Source organism: Leopardus geoffroyi, chromosome A3, assembly GCF_018350155.1.
Source record: "Leopardus geoffroyi isolate Oge1 chromosome A3, O.geoffroyi_Oge1_pat1.0, whole genome shotgun sequence".
Taxonomy (NCBI): domain Eukaryota; kingdom Metazoa; phylum Chordata; class Mammalia; order Carnivora; family Felidae; genus Leopardus; species Leopardus geoffroyi.
Window position 1 is genome coordinate 114,802,632 of NC_059336.1, and position 22,107 is coordinate 114,824,738.

Here is a 22,107-nt window from a genome sequence, read left to right on the forward strand (position 1 = left end):
GGCAGAGGGGACTCTGACGCTGAGAGTAGCGAAGGAGCGCCGAGCCCCCGCGCAGAAGGGCTCACGGGCTCGGGAAGTGCCTGGAAATCAGCCCGGGGTCGGAAGATGGGTGCAGGGTTGGGTGGGAACGGACAGGGAGTGTAGGCGCGTAGGGAAGCGGAGGGGTTCGAGAGATCCTGGGATGGTCTGAGGATGGAGGTGACGCGTGGCTGCGGAACAGAAGTGTGTTGGGACGGGAGCACGACCCCGGCTAAATCGTCCCTGTGGTTTTCTCTTCTGATTTCCTGGTGTTAGGAGCGACAGCATCAGAGGGTGATGGGTAAGGAACAGGTCTTCGAAGGGCAATCTAAAGGGGAGGCCAGTGGCAGATGGTGGGGAGGGTGGGCGCACGGGCGGAGGCACGGACGAGGGCTAGTCCCAGGCGGGGTCCGGTGGGGGATCCCTTCGTCCTCGCCTGCTCCCCGGCTGCCTCCCCAAGCGCCAGCCGTGCGAAAAGGGCATGGATGCTGAGCCGAGCCAGGGCTCGCCGCGCCAAGCAGAAAGCAGGATGGAGGGGCGGGGGCCAAAGCCGAAGGGGCGGACGCAGGGTGGCGTCTCGCGCCCCATAAAGGGGCAGTGAGACCACGCTCTCTTCTGCGTGGGCTGCGGCCACCGGCGGGGAACACGGTGCGATGCGGGTTCCCTGCCAGCAGAGCCCGGTGCTGGCGGGCAGTGCCGCCCTGGCTGCCCTGGGGGCATTCGTCCTGTACGTGGCGGAGCCCTCCGGCTACGGGAAGTACTCGGAGCGCGCAATGCCCGCCGCTACTCGCCTGCCAGCCCGCGCAGCCTGGTTCCTGCAGGAGTTGCCATCCTTCGCGGTGCCTGCGGGGATCCTCGCCCGGCAGCCGCGTGCTCTCTTCGGCCCTCCGGCCACCGTGCTTCTGGGCCTCTTCTGCGGACATTACTTCTACAGGTAGCGTTTGCTCGCTGCGGGCGCGGCGTCCAGGAACGAGCGCCGAGGGAGCGCGGAGCCCGGCTCGAGGGGAGCACCCGGCGGGGCGCGGGCCAGGCGAGGAGCCGTTGCGGGACACTGCCCCGGCCCCGCGAGCCCCTCGGGCTGGCTTGGGGCCCTCCGGCTGCCGCGGGGAGGCAGGTCCGGCGGGCGGGAGGTGGGCTGGCAAGCTCAGGCTGGGCAGAGCTGCGGGCACCCACCGTTCCCCCCGCTCGCGCGCTCGGTCACCTGTGGCGGCTCACCGCACCCCCCCCCCCCCAACTCCGTTTCCGTCCCCCTTCACTTTTCCTTTGCAGGGTGGGGGGCGGGCTGGTCCTGGGATCGTGAGTGAGTCTACGTATTGGCATCTCCCGGAGGAGGCCGTGCTCGGAGAGACCCATAACTTCACCTTTGTGGGTCTGAGGAGGGAGGTGGGCAGAGCCTGACCCGGACTTCCACGATGGGAGAGAGAACGTGTGGGAACCCCCTGGGCCGAGCGGGAACCCCAGTTCTCAGCCCTAAGGGGCTGCGCTCGCCACCAACTCATCTACCTGGTCAGTTACTCTGGGACATAAGCGTGAATGAGTCGAAGTTAATTTAGAGCTCAAATGTTCTTCTAAATTAAGAATCCCAAATTCGGGACAACTTTACCTTCCGGTCTAAGGAAAGATGGGACCGAAACCAGAGGCTTCGGGGATTCGGACACTGACTGCAGACCCTCAAAAAAGACTCCCTGGGGAGGGAAGGAGCACCTGAGTAAGTTGCCTGTTGCGTCCCGTCATTTAGCCTCTGGTGTCTCTTCCAGCCCCATTGTAACCTGGCGACATCTGTAATTAATTATGCCACTATGCAGACAAAGAAGCCGATGCTGAGTAAAGGTTAAGGGACTCCAGGAAGACGATGCAGCTAATGCCTGGCCAGATTCAAATCTAAGTCAATGCAATTCCACCGTTTCAATGAACCTCTTAAGTCAGTGAAACTCTACCGTTCAAGATGTTTTCACCACGTTAAGCAGGCACAAAGTCCATGCAAGACGAAAACAGAGTCCATGGCAGAGAAAAGTTGCCAGACCGAATCAAGAAGTTGAACACAAGCACAGACTAATTTTGAGTAGATCATTTCTGGAGTCAAAAGATGAAGGAAGTTTAGATTAGAATTTAGGATAAAGAATGCCTTTGGAAACTGAAAGGCACAATCCTTTTCCATAACGGACGCTTCATTTTTTGGAGCAGGAGTTTGTAGAGAGACAAATGTTAACCTATCTTATCCTCTGGATCTTTTATTATTGGTCAAGATTTAATATTTATACAATTGAAAGTGAATTCTCATTATTTTAAAAAGATGAGGATTGGCAAGCAACAAGAACTAAGATTTAAAATTTCAGAAATGGGTGTCCCTTGTGCAAATATTTACAAAAAGTCTGTTGTGGTCAAGGTGCAGGTTTAATAAATAAAAATGTCCTTTTGCCCAGATTTAAATGGTTTCATGTGTACTGGAAAAAAAAAAAAAACAAACAAACAGATAAGAGACGATCTTTTGATTTCACTGTTTTTGGAATTGACATTTGACCAAAAAGTATGCTTCTACAACAATGGCTTTTATCTTCAAGCCTTTTATCTTCAAGCTTTATCTTCTATGGTCTGTTAGCACCATAGACAGTATTTTTTTGAGGTCATTTCATCTTAAAGTAATGATTGGTGTTCTCTAACAGTCCTATTAACATAATTTTTAGACTTGTTTTTAAAATTAAAAGTCACTTTGCACAATAAATGATGACCCGTACATTAAAAAAGAAAAAAAAAAAAAAAACCAAGGAAGTAATTACCCATAAAATGAGTATCGATGTACTGTCCATCTTTTTCATGGGAAATCTTTTTTATTTTGTTTTATTTTACTTTATTTATTTTATTCATTTTTAACATAATTTATTGTCAAATTGATTTCCATACAACACTCAGTGCTCATCCCAACAGGTGCCCTCCTCAATGCCCATCACCCACTTTCCCCTCTCCCCCACCCCCATTCAACCCTCAGTTTGTTCACAGTATTTAAGTGTCTCTTATAGTTTGCGTCCTTCCCTCTCTGTAACTTTTTTGTCCCTCCCCCTCCCCCCTGGTCTTCTGTTGAGTTTCTCAGGATCCACATATGAGTGAAAACATATGGTATCTGTCTTTCTCTGACTGACTTATTTAGCGTAATACCTCTAGTTCCATCCATGTTGCTGCAAATAGTCAGTTTTCATTCTTTCTCATTGCCAAGTTGTATTCCACTGTGTATATAAACCACATCTTCTTTATCCATTTGTCAGTTGATGGACATTTAGGCTTTCCATAATTTGGCTCTTGTTGAAAGTGCTGCTGTAAACATTGGGGTACATGTGGCCCTATGCATCAGCACTCCTGTATCTCAGGGGAAATTTTAAAAATAAAAATAAAGGATTTGGAGATGGATTCTGATGGAGGGAAAATTGCCCACTGAAAGCACAGCTCTGAGTTAGTTGTTCTTGAGGCATGAAGATGTGATATTTGCTCACCTTCCCCTTGTGTGAGCTCTTTCTTCGAGGCCACTGGAGTACTGGATCTGCTGTCATTTTGAGTGTGTATGAGGTTATACTCTGCTGAACACTCTTTGTGGATTATCTACTAATCCTCATCCAACGTATGTAGATCAGCACTGTTTTCACCCCCATTTTGCAAGTGAGAAACTGGAGGAAGAAAAGGTTAAATCATTTGCCCAAGGCCACACAGTAACATGGGGAGCCATGGCTCAGACCCAGAGAGTTTGAATTCAGATGTCAGGTTCTTTGCTACCATAATAAACTCTTCTATGCTTGTTCTTGCTGCCTTGTCTTTACCTTTTAAAGACCTACTTAGACTTACAATTAATATTTTTTTATTCTGAAAATAATAAATGTTCACTAAGGAAAAAACAGAAAATACAAAAAGTAGAAAAACACCCATAATTTCCACACCTAAGTATATCAGTGGTTAATATTTTGGAACATTTCTAGCAAGACTTTTATTTTTATTAGTAGATTTTTACACAGGCTTGCTATATTGAATATAAATAGGTTTTGTTCTGCTTGATAACCTAACATTTTATAATAAGTGTTTTCCCACATTATCATAGAATCTTTGTAAATATAATCTTAATGGCTGCTTGTGATTTCATCTCATGTAAAACAATAATTTACCTATCTGTTAATTTATAGTTGGACATTCAATTTGCCCCCCTCCTTTTTTTGCAGGGGTTAAATCTATGAATCATGTCTTTGCAACCTACCTTCTTTTCAGAACGTAGGAGTGTTTTGTCAGTCAAGATTCCCAGAGGTGGTTCAAAGGCTATGAACATTTTTGTGCTGAGGCTTTAGGAGTTATGTAGCTTGATAATAAGGGTACCTTCAGGAGAAAGCATCAGGCTTCCTTGACTTTGTTCTGTAAATTGCTGTGACACGGAAACTAGGATGAAGGGACAGGGGCTCAGGAGGAAGGCTGGCTCAAGTGTGGCTTAGAATCTTTTGCAAACTGTCCCTTCAGGACTATTCAGAACAGCAATATGTCCTAATGAATAGAAGTTAAAACTCTTTTCACTTTTCTCCTTACAAAGGGGATATGCTAGAATGTAAGTTCCACAGGGGCAAGGATTTTTGTCTTATTTGTTCATGACTGTGTCCCCAGTGTATAGAAAAGTGCCAGTAGATAGTTGGTACTCACTAAATCTGTTGAATGTGTGAATGGATTCTACCTCTGACATTAGTACAGGCAGTCAGGATTGTAGGAGAGCAAGTGAATACTTAGAAATTACTGCTGAGATTGCATGGCTCGGTCAAATGAGACAGCTCTCCTCCCTTTGGAATCTATTGTTGTGGATGTTTAGATGGTCTAGCCACAGGAAAAGATTGCTGTGTAAGCATGTTGTCTAATCCCACTGCCAAAGTTATTTTGAAGTCAGAGTTATCTCTGTTGACCTTGCCTACAGCCCTGGAATGATCCTTTGCTCACACTCTGTTTAATCCTCATGTTTCCAGAGAAGCCTTTGTGTCCTATGCAATGATCATTATGCCACCTATGCTGTGGCAGTTGATGTCTTTTTCAAGACTTGGATGTGACTTTGGTATTTAGCTGAAAAAGGAAAAGAAGGCTCTTTTCACAAAAAAAGGTGACTATATTGTGAAAAGTTGCTTGCAGTGTGACTTTTCCTGACATGTATCCATCCAGAAGCACAGCATAGTGTGCACTTTAGAGTCTGTTTAAATTTAGATCTTTCCTGGGGTTTAGATGTTGAAACAGATGACATTTCCCAATTAGCCAAATAAAATGATGGCTTCCATAAGATGCATTTTTGCTTCAATGGGTCAGTTCATTCTCCAGAAGCATGAATTCTCCCTTATTCTTCAAAACTCAGATCAGGGATCACTTCCTTCAAGAAGCTTTCTTTCTCTGAGTCCCTTCTCTGTAAATCCAGGGGTGATACCATTCCTTGGGCTTTCATAGCAGCCAGTGTGACCTTCTGTGAGGCACTTTACACACTGGATCATGATTATCTTCTCTAAGGAAACTTCATCCAGCATCCTCATTTTACAGAAATAAAGCACCAAGAATTAGGGGCAAAGAGGGGGCTGGGACTCGAATCTCCGGATGTGCCTTGCCAATGCTTCTCCAATCTCACAAGCAGTGCTGATGTCTCAAATATTCAGAAGTAATCCAACCTCATGCAGGAAACACACTGATGGTTGCCAGAGGGGAGGGGATGAGGAGAATGGGCAAAATGGGTGAAGGGGAATGGAAAATAGAGTCTTTCAGTAATGGAATGAATAAGTCACCGGGATGAAAGGTACACCACAGGGAATATAGTCAATGGTAGTATAATCACATTGTATCGTGACAGATGGTGGCTATTCTTGTGGTGAACATAGAATAATATATAAATTTGTCAAATCACTATGTTGTACACCTGAAACTAATGTAACGTTGTGTATAAATCTATTTCAATTAAAAAAAAAAAGAAAAATGTGTCCTTACATGTAAAATAAAACAATAAAAACTCAAAAAAAAAAAAAAAAAAAACCTCTAAAATCCTTACGAAGGAAACGACTCGTTGGCTAAGAATCAGTGTTGAGTGATGCCTACATTGGAAACCATCTAGACAAGTTTCTTCTCTTGCAGATTGAGAAGAAAAGCAGGATGAGCCACATTTTTGTTGTCACTTGATCATAAGTTAAGGACATTCATGAAGCATAATTTGATCAAGTAAGAGTAACTAAAGGGTTCTTTAGAATGAGGGTTAACGCCAGATAGTAACTCTTTTGGGCTTGGCAGGCATATAGTTTCTGCTGCAACTACTCTACTCTGCAGTTATAGCATGAAAGCAGCCACAGGTAATATGTGCACAAATGAATGTGGTTGTGTTCCTTCTCTGGCCTGTGGACCGTTAATTTTTGCCGGCCTCTCCTTAAGAAAACCATGAGTGGCATAGCTTTACAATCAGTAAATTGATTGTATTTCAGGTAATACTATAATAAAATTTTGTTAAATCCTGTAGCAAAGCAATGGGCAGATTCTAGAAAATTTCTGGTGCATTTAAACGCTAATTTGGTAGTGACATCATTTACTGAGAATTCCTAGGTTCCAAGTCCTTTATCTGAACCCTGTGGGAAATAGGAGGAGTCTTGGAGTTTACATCTAAATGGGATGACATCATAAGCACATCTGAAAAATATAGAGCTCTGTTTGCCAAAAATGTAAACAAGCTTTAAGAGATCTTGACCATTTCATTTTTGCCACATTGAAGAAAGGACGAACTTCTTGCTCATTTTAAATCTCACGTAATGCTTGGGGCGCCTGGGTGGCGCAGTCGGTTAAGCGTCCGACTTCAGCCAGGTCACGATCTCACGGTCCGTGAGTTCGAGCCCCGCGTCGGGCTCTGGGCTGATGGCTCAGAGCCTGGAGCCTGTTTCCGATTCTGTGTCTCCCTCTCTCTCTGCCCCTCCCCCGTTCACGCTCTGTCTCTCTCTGTCTCAAAAATAAATAAACGTTAAAAAAAAAAATAAATCTCACGTAATGCTGCTTAAAATGAACAAATAAGATAAGGAAACAATGATCCAAACTGGCGAAGTGATGTGTATGACATCACATGGCCAGGAAGGGGCAGCATGGGGCTTAAACTCGGCCTTCTGATTCTTTGTCAGCGTTCCACATGCTCAGAAGCATGCTAGGTCCATAGGAGACACAGAGAAGCACCTCCCGGTGCTTGCTCTCCAGGAGGAAGGCAAGAAAGAATCATCATTATGTGTCTATCATTCTTTCTGGTGTGAAAGTTGGGTGGTGGCAATGTCAGTCTGAGAGGTCTAGGGCAGGTGGGAAAATGCAAATTGAGGGAGATACAGACCTAATTGGGGGGGACACAGTCCTGTCACTGAATGTCTTGTCTGTGCCTGAGTGTGCATTAAATAGAGGACACTCCCTCCTCCTACCCAAGTTCAGAACCAACTGAGAGATAAATTATTTATTTCCTTGACCTGTAAATATTGGATGTATATCTCTCATCTTCAGTACTCTCTCCTGAGACTTCTAGATATCTTGATCTGGAATCTCAGTTCTCTTTCTTCAGTGCAGCAAATCTGCAAACTTCTGTCTGAGAGAAGGGCATCTTTCCTGGGAAGGAAAACTCTCTCTCGAAGTAAACTAGATCAGTTATAAAGCTCACATCATTTGTGTGTGTGTGTCTCTCAGGGATCTTTGTCTTTCATTGCCTGATGTTCAATGTTTTATAAATCATTGTTTTGTATAATTTGTCTTGTTTGTATTTTTGTTCAGCCTGGATGATAAATCTAGTCCTTGTTGACTCCATGTTGATTGGAAGCTAAAGTCCCTCCAATGGGTTTTAGCATTTATCTTTGAAAATTTGAACATTTTGCAGGACCTGTTTACTTGTTGATTTTGGTGGCCTCTACTTGTACTCAGTTTTACTATGCTAAGCTCATTGGTTTGTGTTTCTAAATTTTCCACCAATTTGTTCTGAGTGTTTTGATCTTAGTGCAGGTTCATATAATACAACACCATAAGCTGAGTGGATTATCAACAACAGAAATTTATTTTTCACAGTTCTGGAGGCTGGAAGTCTAAGATCATGGTGCTAGCAAGGTTCATTTTGGTTGATGGCCATTTTCTGGTTTCCAGGTGGCTGACTTTCTGTTGTATCCTCACATAGTGGGAATAGGGTGAGTGAGCTCTCTTGCCTCTTTTTATAAGGGCACTAATCCCATTCACGAAGGCTCAACCTTCATGACTTAATTACCTCCAAAGGCACCATCTCCAAATACCATCACATTGTGGATTAGATTTCAATCTATGAATTTTGGGGGGACATAAACATTCTGTCTGTAATAGTTTCCTTTGTTTCATTGTAACTATTACTTTTTCTGTTCTCAGGTTTAATGTGCAATGGACTTTGGGTCCCATGGTACAAGTTTCTAAACCTGTGGAGAGCTAAGCATGATAGGAGAATGGGGGATTCATTTTCATGAGTCCCGTGGCTCCATGACTATAAGTTGGGGGATAGAGTGTGGGAGATAGCAGCAGATGCTTATGAATGTCAGGACTGAAACTTTCGCATGGTAAATTCTGCCACAGAGACCTCAGAAAAGGCTTTTCCTTTTTTCATCAGCATGAACAATGGAATGGAGATGTAGGAGGGAGATGCACTGAGGCAGATCCATTTTTGAAAGTGGTGTCCTTTCTTTTTTTTTTTAATATAATTTATTGTCAAGTTGGCTAATGTACTGCACGTACAGTGTGTTCTTGGTTTTGGGGGTAAATTCCCATGATTCATTGCTTACATACGACACCCAGTTCTCATCTCAACAAGTGCCCTCCTCAATGTCCATCACCCATTTTGCCCTTGAAAGTGGTTTCCTTTATAAATGGGTGTTGGGATAAGCACTGGGTATTATGTGTAAGTGATGAATCTTTAAATTCCAATCCTGAAATCATTATTACACTGTATGTTAACTAACTTGGATTTAAATAAAATTTAAAAAAAATGGTACTCTTTGATCGGGGCTACTGAGTGCCAGGACAATATTTAAATCAAGGTAGAAATTTCTCAGAAGTTCTCAGAATGATGGCACTATGTAGGCCTCATTGCTACATGGCTATATAGAACAGTTTCCAAACAGCATGAGAAGCCCTATAAGGCTGGGCTACATAAGTGAAATAAGTCAGTCAGAGAAAGACAGATATCATACGTTTTCACTCATATGTGGCATTTGAGAAACTTAATAGAAGACCATGGGGGAAGGGAAGGGGAAAAATAGTTTCAAATGGAGGGAGGCAAACCATAAGATACTCTTAAATACAGAGAACAAACTGAGGGTTGGTGGGGGGGGGTGATGGGGGAGAGAAGAAAATGGGTGATGGGCATTGAGGAGGGCACCTGTTGGGATGAACACTGGGTGTCGTATGTAAGCAATAAATCGTGGGAATCTACTCCTGAAGATAAGAACACACTGTATACATTGTATGTTAGCTAACTTGACAACAAATTATATTTAAAAACTAGCAAGACAAACAAAAACAAAAAGAAAAAATAAAGCTGGGCTGCAGTATAAAGCCAAAGAGCTGGAATTAGAAAACCATAAATTTCTTTTTGCAAACAATGAAAAATAAAGGGGACAAAGTTGTAGCCTAGAGAGATGATGTATTTGTGTCCAACAGTCTACATACTTTGCCCTGAGCCTGCAAAGCTTACTGGATTTTGTGCTTCAAGCTGAAAATCACCCCTTGTCGCTATCTACAATTTACTTATTTCGTCAAGAGCAGTTGGAGTGAATGGCTGAGCAGGTGTTCCTACACAGTGCCAAAACCCACCTCAAACAGTCAACTTGAAAAGATAAGTTAGGGGCACCTGGGTGACTCTGTTGGTTAAGCTTTTGACTTTGTCTCAAGTCATGATGTCACAGTTCATGGGTTTGGGCCCTTCATTGGACTCTGTGCTAATAGCTCAGAGCCTGGAGCCTGCTTCGGTTTCTCTGTCTCCCTCTCTCTCTGCCCACTCTCTCTTGCCCACTCTCACCTCTCTCTCTCTCTCTCTCTCTCTCTCTCTCTCTCTCTCTCAAACATGAATAAACACTTAAAAAATTTTTTTTAAAAAAAGTTTAACTAGTTATTCGAATTAATTGATTAGTTACTCAGGCCAAGAGGTTGATCTGATTCTATTTGTATACTCAGATTTTGACCTTTGGGGGTATAAATAGTGATCAATAGTAGTATGTCTCTTGTATGATGATTATCTTTCTATCACTCAGAGGAACCCTCCAAGTTCCTTAAAACTTTGGTAGTTCATTACATGTTCAGATTGAACTTCTCTGTTGAGGTAGAGGCAGGAAGAGGGAGAAGTGAGTGAGTGAGCCCCCAGCACTACCAGGACACAAATATGAAGATATAAAAAAACATAAACAGAAAACTTCAAAATGGCTTCCTTTATTTTAAGTCTTCATGAGCTAATCATTTCAATGTTTTTCACAATTAAAATAGATCTACTGGATCATGACCACTAGATGATTCAAACCAGAAGATATCTACTAGGGGTGGATAATGGAACCTGACTATCTTCACTTGTAGGGTGTCAAAGCAAGATGACAAGAAGTCTCAGGATCCTTGCTTTGGGGAGACCTCACATTGAATTTTTCCCATGGTCCAGCCCTTAATAGGAAATGGTCAGCTATTCCACTTCAGCAAAAAACAACGTGGTTTTACTGAATTAGACCTTTTACTAGGTTTGGCAATCTAATTTCTCTGTGTAGGCATAGCCTTTGGAGAAGCCAAACATCTGGTCAAAGCCAACTTGAAAAAATTAGTTAAATGTGCAAATTGGAGGTTATTATGTCAGTGTTTTTTAACCTTGACTTCACATTAGAATCATCTGATGGAAATCTTAAGCACTACTGATGTTCAAGATTCTATGCTGAAGATTCTGAATAATTTGTCTTCAGCGTGACTCTTCCCCTTTAGGTTCCTAAAGCCTAAAGGTGATTTGAAAGTACAACCAGAAATGAGAACCTCTGATGTAGACTAATCCCCATGTGCCTGATTGATTCCTTTTCCACATAGTAACTGCTAGAGAGTGAAGTGATCAAGAGCATACACTCTGGAACTAGCTCTACCTGTACCTAAATACCAGTTCTCATTGTGCCTCAGTTTCCTTATCTGTAAAATGGAATAATATAGTAATACCTATCTCCTAGGGTAACTTTCTTTTTTCTTTCTTTCTTTCTTTCTTTCTTTCTTTCTTTCTTTCTTTCTTTCTTTCTTATTTTTGAGAGAGAGAGAGAGGGAGGAAGGGGGGAAGACAGGGTGTGAGCAGGCAAAGGTTAAAGGGAGAGGGAGACACAGAATCCGAAGCAGACTCCAGGCTCTGAGCTGTCAGCACAGAGCCTGACATGGGGTTCAAACCCACAAACCATGAGATCATGACTTGAACTGAAGTCAGACGCTTAACCAACTGAACCACCCAGGTGCCCTCTAGGTAACTTTAATAACTAAATGGGTTAATATGTGCATAGTACCTAGAATATTACTTGGAACTTAGGAAGCACTATACAAACATTAGCTGTCTGGTGTCCTTTGCTGGTATTTCCTACCAAATATCTGAACTGAAATTAATCTCAATGGCCTAATATTACTCTAACAAGACTTATTATTTCCCTGTAGCTGCTATAACAAATCACCACAAACTGAGTGGCTTGAAATAACAGAAATTTTTTTTCTCTCGCCATTCTGGAGGCCACAAGTCTGAAATTAAGGTGTCAGCAGCGCTGTGGTCCCTCTGGAAAACCCATTTCTTACCTCTTTTGTCTTCTGGTGGCTATCAACATTCCTTGGCTCGTGGTCACATCTCTGTTCTCTGTCTTCACATTGCCTTTTGTCTGTGTGTCTTTCTTCTCTTTTTCTGCCCCTTTCTTGTATGAGGCTACATGTGATTGCAGTCAGGGTACACCCAGACTATCCAGGATACTCTCTTCTCAGGACCCTTAATTTAATCACATCTTTTGCCATATAACACAGTCTTCACTCTTTTGCTATAAAGTGATATTCACAAGTTCTGGGGATTAGGGATGGACACATCTTTTCTAGGGGGCCACCATTTGACTCAAGGTCCATAAAAAATGTAAGCTTGGATGGGATGCATCACTGACTCATTCTGTGTCTAGTCACCCTTGCATTTGGCCTACATACCCCACTCTCTAATATATCCAAAACCATTATTTACAATAACAGGTATCACCTGTGTATATACAGACAAGTGACTATTCATTGTCAGTGTTTATTATTTCATTGGAAGGACTCAGGGAAGTGAACCAAGGGCTCAGAGGATTAGTTGGCCCAATGCCCTTTGGCATACAGAAGACCCTCTTGGTGGGTTCTGCTCCAAAGGGAAAAATTGGGGGGCAACTCTATTTTATGATTAAATACAACTGAAAACCCTCACCATTCCTGGCTTTATCTTTGGAAAGTTTGATTTATTTCAAAGGAGAACAGTGTGATGGTGCTTTAATAAGGACTCTTTCAGTTCCAAGTAACAGAAAAATCAATTCAAATGGACTTACATAAAACCTGAATTTGTTAACTCTCATGACTGAAAAATTCTGACTTCAGGTCCAGATTGATGCGTGGTTCTAAAGATACCATCAAGACTCAGTTTCTCTCTCCAGCTATTGGCTGTACCTTTTCTGGTTCTGTTCTCTGAAAGGCTGTCCTTTAGTGGTGGCAAGACAACTGTAGGATCTAACAGCTTATATCCTCTCTGATCCAGGACATGTGGAAAAGAACAGTTCTCAAAAGAATGTAAGCAAAACCTTATTGGGATTTGTTGGGTTACATGCCAATTTCTGAAATAACCACAGTGATAAGGCTATCTCTGTTTTGATTGGCTGAGGAGCCTGAAGAGGATGAACCCTCTTGTGGGCTAAGATGGGAAGGAGAACCAAGGTAGTTACTCTAAGAAGGAAGAATGAATATTGGGTGGCAAATACAATAGATGACTCCAATAGATGTAATAGATCTTTGAACTAAAATGTCTGAAAACCAAACCTGGGTTCTTTTGAAGGGTATGTGGGATTTTTTTCCCCCAGTTGTATATGTTGATCACAATTTCTCTTTCCAACTGGAAATGAGTGAGTTATTTTGAAGCAGAGGACCCTCATTTGAATCTCATCTCATGTGGTCCTAGGAAAATTACCACATCTGTGAGCTTCAGATTCTTCCCTGGCTCAGCAGTAACTCTCTCTTCCCTCTCCTCTCTCACTTATCATTTTAATGTTTAATTTCCTTGATTTCTGCTTTTATCTTTATTATTGCCTTTCTTCTGCCTCTTTTGAATTTATTATGATCTTTTTTTCCTAGATTCTTAAGGTGGGAGCTTTGAGACCTTTCGTCTTTTCTAATTGTATGCATTTAGTGCAACAAATTTCTGTCTCAGCACTGATTTAGCTGTGTCCCATGAATTTTGATACATTGTAATTTTAATTTTCATTGAGTTCAATATAGTTTTTGATATCCTTTGAAGCTTACTCTTGGAACCATAAATTATTTGGAAGTATTCTGTTAAGTTTCCAACTTTTGGAGAACTTCTTGATATTTTTCTATTTGATAGAGTTGGTGAGAGGCAGTCAGGTTCTGGAAATATTTTGAATGTAGAGCTGATATGATTTGTTAATAGATTTAATGTGGTATATGAGAGAGAGAGGCAGAGAGAGAGTGAGAGAGAGAGAGGAGTCAACAGTGGTTCAAGGTCCACAATCAGCAATTGGAAGAATGAACTTGCCATTTACTGAGATGAGGCAGACTTAGGGAAGTGCAGGTTTTGGGAAGGGTGGGGAATCAGGGTTTTGGGTTTGGATGTATTAACTTTGAGATATCCTTTAAACTGGAAGTCTAGTGGAACACTGGCTGTATGAATCTGAGTTCAAGGACTGCAGACATCCTGTCTGGTGACATAAATTTGGGAGTTGTCACTCTGTGTATGATATTTAAAGATATGAGACTAGACATGGTCTCATCTATAGAGGCTATAAATAAAGAAAGGAGTCCTGAGCCCTGGAGCACTCCAATATTTACAGGTCAAGGAAATAAAGAGAAAGCAGCAAAGGAAAATGAGGAGAAATCAGTAAAGTAGAAGAACCAAGAGAAAGTGGTGTGCTGGAAGCTGAGTGAAGAAAGTGTTTCCAGAAGGATGGAGAGGTTAACTTGTCAAATAAGAAGAGAGCTGAAAATGGACTCTTGGATCTGGAAATATGAAGGTCTCTGGTGGTCTTGCCAAGATCAGTTTCTGTGGCTGGGGAAGGAAGAAAGAAGAGGAGGAGAGACAGAGAGATGGCAAGTATAGACAACTCTTTGAAGGAGTTTTGCTGTAAAGGAAAGCAAAACAATGGGGTGGTGGATGAAGGGAGACATGGATTGAGGAAGGAATTATTACTACACATAACAAGTAAATAGATACATGGAAACCTTGTATTTACATATAGAATTTGAATTTATTTTGATTGACAATGAAATCTAAAATTTCATATAGTGAAAAGTCTTCAATAGGCTTGATAATCTTAGCAATAGCATTTATATTTGAAGAAGACTTAGTTAAATATGAGTTGGTCTATGGAAGATGTGTAATTTTAAAGGTTGTTTCTTTAATTTAATTTGGAATTGGAATTTCAGTTAACCCTTTCCAATAAGAGTCCCCCAAAATGAATATTTACTTAGCAGTGATAGAAAACTTTATATTTACAGAGTACTTATCAGTTTCTGTATCAGAACAAACACAAGAGAATGAAAATGTCATTAGCAGTGTAGGAGGGAATTAAAGCAAAGTGGTCCCGGATCAGGAAAACTGAGTCTCAGAGCATATGTGGGATCTGAATGTGAAACTCACCTGCACCCTCCATAGCACTAATTGTCAACCTCTTGGGCTACTTGACTCTCTTTTCCTTTATCTTCATTGTTTTTATTGCTTTCTACATTGAAACATTTATTTTGAACTGCTTCCAGCTTTCCAGCAGCAAAATCATTCAGATCAGAAGGATTATTTGCCCTTCTGGGGCTCCTGACTTTCGAGAGCCTGTTCCTTATGATGGGTTTCACCAACCCTCTTTTCCTTTTTCCTGCTGGGAAATCCAGTGAGGCTACATTTCCCAGTGAGGCCTCTTCCAGCCTACGGCCTGGCCCTTGGGAAAATGTATACACCATCCTCTATGCTCTCTCTCTTTGTTTGCCCATCAGAGGAGGAAGATGGCCTGGAAGAGTCTGGACCCTGAATGATTGTGGAGCAGAGCACCACCGCTGAACATTATGCTGTGGCATGAGCAAGAAATGAACTTTTGTTATGTGGAAACTCTGATACTTTAGAGTTCTTTATTATAGCCATGAGCCTGTTCTGATTATAACACACTCCTTTGGATGAGATATGATGAGTTTTGGCTTTGCATTCAGATTTAAAAGGTCTAGAGGTTAGGGGTGAGGCAGATATGTGATTTGATCTGGAAGCATGGCTCACATGCGAGCACCAGTTTGGGGGCATTGTTGGCACTGACAGGGCCACTCTGGGAGGCAAGCAACTATTTAAAACATTTTTCAAATAACCTTTCTGTAGCCTCCCAGGACCCTTTCCCTTTGAGAACTTAAGCTACCCTTAGGCCCTCAAGGCTTCATGGGGTATGAAGGGGAAGAGAAACAAAATCTTCAGCAACTATCCTGTGTCAGGCATATTTCCTTGCATAAACATTTAATTTTTACAGGAATCCAATGAGGTAGTAAAGATTAACCTCAGTTTACAGATATTAACCATCAACTATAGGCATTATTCTTTTTGATATGCAATTTGTTACAAATTTGGCCAGTGGAACTCCTTTCCGGTTGGCACGTATGTCATTTTGACAGTCCCCGTCATCTCCCTTTTGATCTTGGATTGTTTCCTTACTTTCCAACACAACCAAAACACTTCTGTCTCACCTTATACTTTTTCTGCCTCTGATCTGGAATGAGCTGTTTCTCCATGGTGGCCTGCTTCTTTTAGAGAATAGCATTCACAAATGAAGACCTGGTGCTTATTGCTATGGGCGTGTCATTACTCCTAGGTCTTTGAGTGGGTCAGAATTACAAGTCATGAATTTATATGATACCTCCAATTCAAATTCAACATTACATTTCCTTTGACTTTATATTCATATCCTTTTCTTTTACACCAAAAATCTTAGTTTCTTTTTTACCTTTATTTTTATTTTAGAGAGAGAGAGAAAGACAGAGCATGTGAGCAGGGGAGAAAGGCAGAGGGGGTGAGAGAGAGAGAGAGAGAGAGAGAGAGAGAGAGCAAGAGAGAAAGAGAGAATCCTAAGCAGGCTCCACGCTCAGTGCTCAGTGTTGAACCTGACGTGGGGCTCAATTCCACAATGCTGGGATGATGACCTGAGCCAAAATCAAGAGTTGGACACCCAACTGACTACAGCACCCAGGAGCCCCTGAAAATCTTAGTTCTTAATCACAATAGCATGTATGTGCTACATACATGTGCATGTATGTGTATAGTATGTATACTTGTTGGCTTTCTCTGACAATATTAATAAAATAATTTATATTACAATACCATTATTACTGATAAAAATAAAAAAATCAGTTGTTATTTCTGTGCCATTCTTTCTGTCCCACTAAGGATATACAGTCATAGTACCATGTTCAAAAGTCACTTGAAAGGATTCTTTTTGTGTATGTGCTTGTGTTACCAACTTTATATACAACTGGATTTATGTTTCTCTTTGTTTTCACTTTTACAGTTTGCTCTTTTTGCAACTTTTTAAACATAAAGGCATTCACATGGGCCATATTTCAAAGCTATATAAAAAGGTAAATGGGGTGCCTAGGTGGCCCAGTTGGTTAAGCATTCAACTTTAGCTCAGGTCATGATCTTGTGGTCTGTGAGTTCAAGCCCTGCGTCAGGCTCTGTGCTGACAGCTCAGAGCCTGGTGCTTGCATTGGATTCTGTGTCCCTCCCTCTCTCTGCCCCTCCCCCACCCGTGCTCTGTCTCACTCTATCTCTCAAAAATAAATAAATGTTAAAAAAAATTTTTTTTAAAAAAAGGTGAATTCAGTGACGTTTCATTTCCACCTCAATCCCTTATACTCTTTATCCTTTCCCTTCCTTCTGCCCTCTATAGCTAAGTATCTTTTAAAATTAGTTTCTCATTTACCCTTTAGGGTTTGTTTTGTTTTGCAAAAGTAAGCAAATGTGACCACTTTGATAAACAGTTTGTCAGTTCCTTAAAATGTTAATATAACCATAAGGCCCACAAATTCCACTTCTAGGTATCTACCCAAGAGAATGGAAAATATACATTCACATAAAATTTAGACATGAATGCTCATGGCAGCATTACTCCTAGTAGCTAAAAAGTGGAAACAACCCATATTTCTATCAGTTTACAAATGGGTAAACAAATTGTGGTATATCCATATAATTGAATATTATTCAGTTTTAAGAGGGAAGGGGGCTCTTTTTTTAAATTTTTTTTAACGTTTTTATTTATTTTTGAGACAGAGAGAGACAGAGCATGAATGGGGGAGGGTCAGAGAGAGGGAGACACAGAATCTGAAACAGGCTCCAGGCTCTGAGTGGTCAGCACAGAGCCTGACGCGGGGCTCAAACTCACGGACCGCGAGATCATGACCTGAGCCGAAGTCGGCCGCTTAACCAACTGAGCCACCCAGGCGCCCCAAGAGGGAAGGAGGTTCTGATACACAGTACAACGTGGATGAACCTGGAAAGCATTATGCTAAGTGAAAGGACTCAGTCACAGAAGACCACATCGTGTGTGATTACATTGGTAAGAAATGTTCAGAAGAAGCAAATCCTTACAGACAGAGTAGATTGGTTGTTGACCAGAAGCTGGTGGTGTTGGGGGTGTGGAAAATTGGAATTGACTGCCACCAGTTACGGGATTTCTTTTTGGGGTGATGAAAATATTCTGGAATTAGATAATGGTGATGACTGCACAACTCTGTGACTATACTAAAAACCACTGAATTGTGCACTTCAAAGGGTGAATTTTGTATATGTGAATTTTATCTCAATAATGCTTTTATAAAAAATAAATGTATATATTATTTCCTTAAAATATTTTTTTAAACGTTTTATTTTATTTTTTGAGACACAGAGCGAGACAGAGCATAAGCAGGGGAGGGGCAGAGAGAGAGAGGCACAGAATCCAAAGCAGGTTCCAGGCTCTGAGCTGTTAGCACAGAACCGGACGGGGGGCTTGTGAAGTCAGATGTTTAACCAACCAAGACACCCGGGAGCCCCTCCTTTTCTTGATTACAAAACGATGGCAAGCTTTTTGTAATATACTCTTTATCAGCTTCCTTTTTTTCACTTACAAATAAATCTCGGAACTTGGATGAATCTTGAAGGAATCATGCTGAGTGACAAAAACCACTTTAAAAACTACATATGTTCGATCCACTTAACATAATCTTGAAATGACAAAACTGTGGAAAATGAAAACAGGTTAGTGGTTACCAGGAATGGGGAGAGGATGTGGCTATAAAAGGATAGTAAGAAAGACCCTTGTGGTGAAGGAGTAATAAGAAAATGTACTGAGAGTTTAAAAGTATCATAAAGTATGATCTTCTCAGCCTTATGCAAATACATTTAAAAACTTGAGTTTTAAATGTATTTAAACATGATTTTGTATAAAGCCTGATTTTGTATAAAAAACATGTGTTTTTCAGGACTTACTAGAGTGCCCCAGAAGGCATAGATAAGACAAAGAAACCAATTATTCTGAGAGAAATAGAGATATCATCAATAATAACAACAAACCCTTCTCCCAGCAGTGTAGTCCTAGACAGATTTCACAAAAAGCTTCTGCCAAATTTTTAAAGACTGTGTAATTCTAGTGCTATATGTCATTCCAGAGCACGGTCAAAGAATGAAGCCTTCCAGAATCTTCTAAGAGTGAAGTATAACATTAGTTACAGGAAATCCTGGAAAATATACTGGAAAGCTATTATAAATAATAAGGAATTCAGGATGTGGTTGGGAACAAAATTAATATATTAATAGTAGAAAAATCAAAGGCCTTCTATATGTAAAACAATCAGTTAATAGAGGTCAATGGAAAATCCCATTGACAGTCACACAAAATAAGATTTTAAAAAGCGTGGGATTAAACATAAAAAATGTGCAAAATCTATGTGAAGAAACTTAAAAATGTACTGGGGAACACACAAAAAAGACCTGAGTTAGTGCAAAGGAACCACCTGTACCTGAATAAAAGGGTAATGTCAACAACAACCTAATAAACACATTACCAAAAACAACACGTTTACTGATCTCTTCTTTGTTCCGGTCTAAGCACCTTGCATATACTGACTCACTTAATCCTCACAATCCTATGAAATGGGGGTGGATGAAGGGACAGACACAACGAATGAAGTTAGGTGACAGGGTCATAGAGCTAGTAAATGGAAGAAGCCCTACAATTAAAAAAAAAAATTCATTTATTGAGGCAGAGAGAGAGAGAGAGAGCAAGCGAGTGCAGGGGAGTGGCAGAGAGAGAGGGAGAGAGAATCCCAGGCAGGGTCTGCACCATCAGCATGGAGCCTGACATAGGGCTCGAACCCACAGACTGTGAGATCATGACCTGAGCCAAAACCCAGAGTCGGGCGTTTAACAGACTGAGACACCAAGGCACCCCAAGAAGCCTTACAATTTAACCCCTGTGCACCACTGCTTGAATTTTCTCTTGGTTAACTTAAAAATTGAGATATAATTCACATACCATAAAATTCATCATACTAAAGTGTACAATTAAATGGTTTTTAGTATGTCGAAAAAATTGTGCAACCTTCACCGTTGTCTAATTCTGGAATATTTTCATCATCCCCAAAAGAAATCTTGTACCTGGTAGCAGTCAGTCCCATTCCTTCATCCCCCAGCCCCTGGCAACCACCTGTCTCTAAGGATTTGTCTGTTCTGGACATTTCATATGGATGGAGTCATAGAATATGTGGCCTTTTGTGACTGGCCTCTTTCACGTAGGATATTGTTTTTAAGGTCCATTCATGTAGCATATGTACCATTACTTTATTCCTTCTTATGTTTTAATAACATGTCATTGTATGGATGTACAACATTTTGCTTATCCATTCATCATCCATTCCCGTTTGGGTTGTTTCATTTTGGTTACTATAAATAATGCTGCTATAAATATTTGTGGACAAGTTCTTGTATTAATGTATGTTTTCATAATATTTAAAATAGTTAATTTATAGTTTTTGTCTGGTAAGCTCAGTGATAGGGCTTCTCAGGGACAGCATCACTGTCTTTTGGTTTCTTTTCTCCCCTGTGTATGGGTCATACCTTCCTGTTTCTTTGTATGTCCCATGGTTGATTGTTGAAAATGAAGCATTTCTGATGATACTTTGTGGCAGCTCTGGGAATCAGATTCTCCCTGCCTTCCAGGGCTTGTTGTTGTTGCTGTCTATTGTCATAGTCGTTTGTTTGCTTAGTGACTTTTCTGAACTCATTCTCTGAAGTCTTCATCTTTATTGTTGTGGCCACTGAAGTCACTGCTTGTTAGCTCAATGATCAGTTAATGATGGCACAGAGCTTTCCCTAAACTCCTGGAACCAATTAAGTCTCCCTTGTCTTTGCCAAGGACCTCTGGGTGTCTGTTAAGGGACTTGTTCAGTAATCACCCATGTAGTTTACAGCTCTGCTTTTAGCCTTGTTAGCTACTTGTGCAAACCTTAAGGTCAATCAGAGGTGAGAGTGTAGGACATTTTCAGGTCTGTTTTTGAACATGTGCATGGTCCTATGCATGTTCATGGCTGTGTAGATTCCCAGAAACATACCTGAGATTTTCAAAACCCCTTATGGACATCTCATTCCTCCATCTTTCCTTTAAAGCTTTTGGATGAGTTTTTCATCTGCCCCACCTGTTATCCGTTGCCTCAGGCCACTGTCCTAGTAAAACATTCAAAAACATCCCCCTTCCCCAGAAATATTTAGCCCTGGGTAAGTTTGAGTGAGGTGGTCAAAAGACAAGCCTTTTGAGGGGAACCACCAGACAGATAACATGATGACTTCTCTTTGGGACTAAGGCTCCAGCCCTGTTTTCCTCCCTCCAATCCTGGGAATGCGGGCTGTTACTTTTGAGGCTGTGCTGAGCTGGAACGTGGGAAATGGGACTAAGGTGAGTAACTTAAAATGCACGGTGTTTGTGGCCCTTCCTGAGATTCAGCTATTTTCTTGCCTAAATGCTCCCCATGTTGCTGCAAGTCTGGGCTAATACCCAAAGTTTTGACAAAGTTGATTTTGACTTTTATTTTTTTGCCAGTTTTTTCTTTGCTTTTATGCTTTTTTACAAACTCTTAGAGGTCCCCCTTCTGCGATTTCCCTCCCTTAATTAATTTTTACATCCAGGAGTATTTCTAAAATTAGCGGGGTGAGTGTTCCATGAGTTGGTTTTAAAGTTCAGATGAAGAAATACATAATGTAGAATAAGTTGAAAAGCCTCAAAAAGAGTAATGATTTAAGAATAGCCGCACCTACAACTGGCTGACTCAGTCACTAGAGCTTACAACTCTTGATCTTAGGGTTGTGAGTTTGAGCCCCACATTAGGAGTAGAGTTTACTTAGCCCCACCTAGTATTAAGATATATATTAAAAGTACAATTATTAAAACAGTGTAATACTGGCAATCAATAGATCAATGGAAAAGAATCGAGAGTCTAGAAGAAGAATCAATTTTTATGGCAATTTAATAATACCAATGGTAGTGCATGTCAGTGAAAAAAAGAATTAAGTCAATTTACTACCATTAGGAAAAAGATTTAAGTCGGATTCTTATCTAACTTCTTACAACAAAAGAAATTCCAAATGTATCAAAGGTTTAAAAGTAAAATGTAAAATCATTAAATAATGAGTGGTTATAAGACTTTGGAAGCAACCCAAATATCCATCAAAGTAAAATAGATAAACACATGTGATATGTTCATACATAACAGTAATATACAACCATGAAAGTATATCAACTATATAGCTTATATACAACAACATGCTTGAACTATATAGCTTATATGCAACAACATGCT

The 22,107-nt window shown here is 41.1% G+C and overlaps 1 protein-coding gene across 1 annotated transcript in view; it reads left to right on the plus strand.

Annotated features, from left to right (window-relative positions):
* The first annotated feature begins 622 nt into the window (after window positions 1-622).
* SRD5A2 (steroid 5 alpha-reductase 2) overlaps window positions 623-22,107 on the plus strand; it is a 36,191-nt gene continuing 14,706 nt past the window's right edge. Inside the window, exon 1 of the mRNA XM_045447241.1 lies at window positions 623-952. Coding sequence (XP_045303197.1) covers window positions 672-952 — 281 coding nt within the window. The 5' untranslated portion in view covers window positions 623-671. The remainder of the gene's footprint in view (window positions 953-22,107) is intronic.